The following is a 2,762-nucleotide window of genomic DNA, read 5'->3' as shown; positions in this document are numbered from 1 at the left end:
ACACCTACGGTCAATTTAGAGTCACCAGTTAGCCTAACCTGCATGTCTTTGGACTGTGGGGGAAACCGGAGCACCCGGAGGAAACCCACGCGGACACAGGGAGAACATGCAAACTCCGCACAGAAAGGCCCTCGCCGGCCCCGGGGCTCGAACCCAGGACCTTCTTGCTGTGAGGCGACAGCGCTAACCACTGCACCACCGTGCCGAATTGCCCATTTTATTTCATTTTTAAATTTCTTTTTTAGGGGTCCAAGCACCGCATGTGCTGCAGTTCTGTTGTTGGTGTTGTTGGTGGTGATGGTGTTTCCTCCCAGTTCCCATACACGAGCTAGCTTTCAACTTTCACACAACAGCTAAAATCAGGGAGGATGAAATGAAGGCTAGCTATCTCTGCAACACATGAAACCCATCACCACATCTTATTTTGGACCCAACTTATTTTTGAATATGTCTGCAAAACCATACTATCGTGTCCACTAAACTATAGACATACCAACATTGCTACCAAGAAAATTCTAGCTAGCAGAGAAAAAAACCCAGGAAACTATTTTTTTTATATGCATCAAGAAACAGTAAGAAATTCTTGCAATCCAAATGTCCAAAGTGGAGCTACTTTATGATCATTACTATTATTTTTATCTGACCAAAGATACCACAGTCCCATCCAGATGAGTTTGATTCTTACGAAAGCAAGACTTGTGAATTCACAATGCAAAGTTCACCTTGACAATGTCACGTGAAGTTCCCTTTCTGTGAATTGGCTTTTATTCACATTTGGTCTGAAAAATCTGAAAAAACTGACACACTGCCTTAACAAATGGTGAAGAATCATAAGTTTTGGCACCTCTGAAACTGTTTGTCTTTGCTCTCTGTCCTGACTGAGGTTCCTATTTAGACACATATGCACACAACTGAAAATCAAATGACGCATTAGTCTTTATTTTTAGAAAGATTAAAGTTACAGTCAAGTCTGATTGATATGATACAATTAATGGATAGAAATCAGTGACTTATTTCGATCAAACTGGTGGGTCACAGGTGACGGTGGGGACATTCAACAGCAATGACCTCAGCAGGAAGTGAATCCTTTCCAGTAGAAGTTCTTGCAGCCTGCTTTTCGCTCTCGAGGTGGGAGGCTGTCGGGGTCTTCTGCTGATCTCTCGAATTCCATGGTGAGATCTTGTTTGGTCCCCAGAGTAGAAATGTCACTCTCTTGAAACTCTGACTCTGGCAAAGTGAGCTGGGATAGAATGTTCTTCAGATCATTCTTTGTCCACTCCTGAATGTGGAAGAAGACAGGATAGTTTGAATATAGAGGTTAGAAAATTATATATATTCTTTCTTTTAAAAATGAGTATTTCACAGAAACGCCAAAATAGCTTGAGAAGGCAAGTTGAAGTTGACTGACGTCTCAGCCGGGCTTGTCATGATCAGCCCCTTTCCCAGGCTGAAATGATTGACAGCAAATGTCTTTCCCTGCCATTTTCATTCTCAGAGGTATCCCTGCTAATCTAATACTTGCCTAATGAAATGATTGGCACCTCAATTTATCCTGTAAAGCTGGAGTTCTCACGAGAATGTGAAAAAAATCAAGGAAATTATTCTGGATAGGAAATGATTGAGCTTTGTATGATTTAGCTACAAGATATGCTCGAGTCCTTCCCAGAGTCCCTGCTTGCACTCTAATCATAGTATCTACCATTTTAAACCACTCCTATAGTGAGCGTACCTAAATAATCTGCTCTCTCGGTGAGAGGCATATGCACTACGTGCACTCATCTTGTCCTCTGAATCTCCCTGATTCGTCATGATACTGCTTCTGCTTGGAGTTGACTTGTTTTGTAGATAGTCCCTAAAGATGTGCACTTCCCAAAAAAAACAGTTTGACCCTTGTTTCAGTGGAAGCTCTCCATCAGATCAACTGTAAACTGCTGTTGTAATCAGAAAGATCTGTCTTGTGCTCGTCCCAAGACTCTTCTGCTCATACTCATCATCCTGGAAACTCATGTACTACTGTAGATGAGGAATGATTTATAATCTAAAGATCTGGTGTCTGGACTTCGGAGAAGCTGCCATGCAACAATGTCTGTTGTTACAATGTCTAAGTTACTTCATTTCGCACTCTGTCACTTAAGCTATAAGACACCACCGGTATGTTACATGGTTAGTAACGAAGATAAGGCTAGACCAGCATCCTGTCACAACAATAATAAGCAAACGTATTGCATTTGCATATTATGGTGTTTTTTGTGTCAGTGTTCATGCAGTCTAACCTGTGCATCCACGCCAAGGCCCTGAAATCTTTGCAGAAGTCTGCGGGGTCGCAGATCCAGGTCTGGTTGAGAAGAGACGCCGTTACTGCACAGCACCAGAGACAAACCCAGCAGGGTCAGACAACACTGCAAGACACACATCCTCATCTTCATCTTGGTCGTCGAGTAAGGCTTCTGGAGCACTCTGATTGTGGAGTAAAGAGCTCTGAAGGTTGGGGTCTGGTAGCTTGGAACTGCGGTGCTCTTTTTAAACTCTGGTTGACTGACAGCTGCCTGGTTGCCGGGCGAAGCCGGAATGCGATGTCGTAAAAATGTCTTTGTTCATGGCAATGATGTACGCTTTTGTTAAGGTTACGTGAGTGAAAGAGTATTGACTTTGCACTGACGAGGACAATAAAACAATTTGCGTGAATGGACTCAGGTCCTCTCAACTAATCTAAGGCAAATAAAACTGAGAAATGCTGCCGTGTCTGCTTTTGTCTCTTCAGC

At 42.9% G+C, this 2,762-nt stretch overlaps 1 protein-coding gene across 1 annotated transcript; it reads right to left on the bottom strand.

Moving 5' to 3' along the window:
- Positions 1–1,069: 1,069 nt before the first annotated feature.
- sst1.2 (somatostatin 1, tandem duplicate 2) lies at positions 1,070–2,420 on the bottom strand. The gene is made up of 2 exons (XM_060942176.1): positions 2,274–2,420; positions 1,070–1,279 (listed from the first exon to the last, which is right to left on the bottom strand). Exons 1-2 carry the CDS (start codon positions 2,418–2,420, stop codon positions 1,070–1,072), a joined length of 357 nt encoding a protein of 118 aa, XP_060798159.1.
- Between the last annotated feature and the right edge of the window lie 342 nt (positions 2,421–2,762).

This window comes from Neoarius graeffei, chromosome 16, assembly GCF_027579695.1.
Source record: "Neoarius graeffei isolate fNeoGra1 chromosome 16, fNeoGra1.pri, whole genome shotgun sequence".
NCBI classification, from domain to species: domain Eukaryota; kingdom Metazoa; phylum Chordata; class Actinopteri; order Siluriformes; family Ariidae; genus Neoarius; species Neoarius graeffei.
This window is presented reverse-complemented; position numbering and strand designations above follow the sequence as displayed.

What these genes read in the sequence shown, in the direction of transcription:
- sst1.2 (XM_060942176.1), bottom strand. Translation starts at nt 2,420, where the DNA reads ATGAGGATGTGTGTCTTGCAGTGTTGTCTGACCCTGCTGGGTTTGTCT. An exon ending in GCCTTGGCGTGGATGCACAG is followed by an intron (nt 1,280 to 2,273) that starts GTTAGACTGCAT and finishes TTCCACATTCAG; the next exon opens with GAGTGGACAAAGAATGATCT.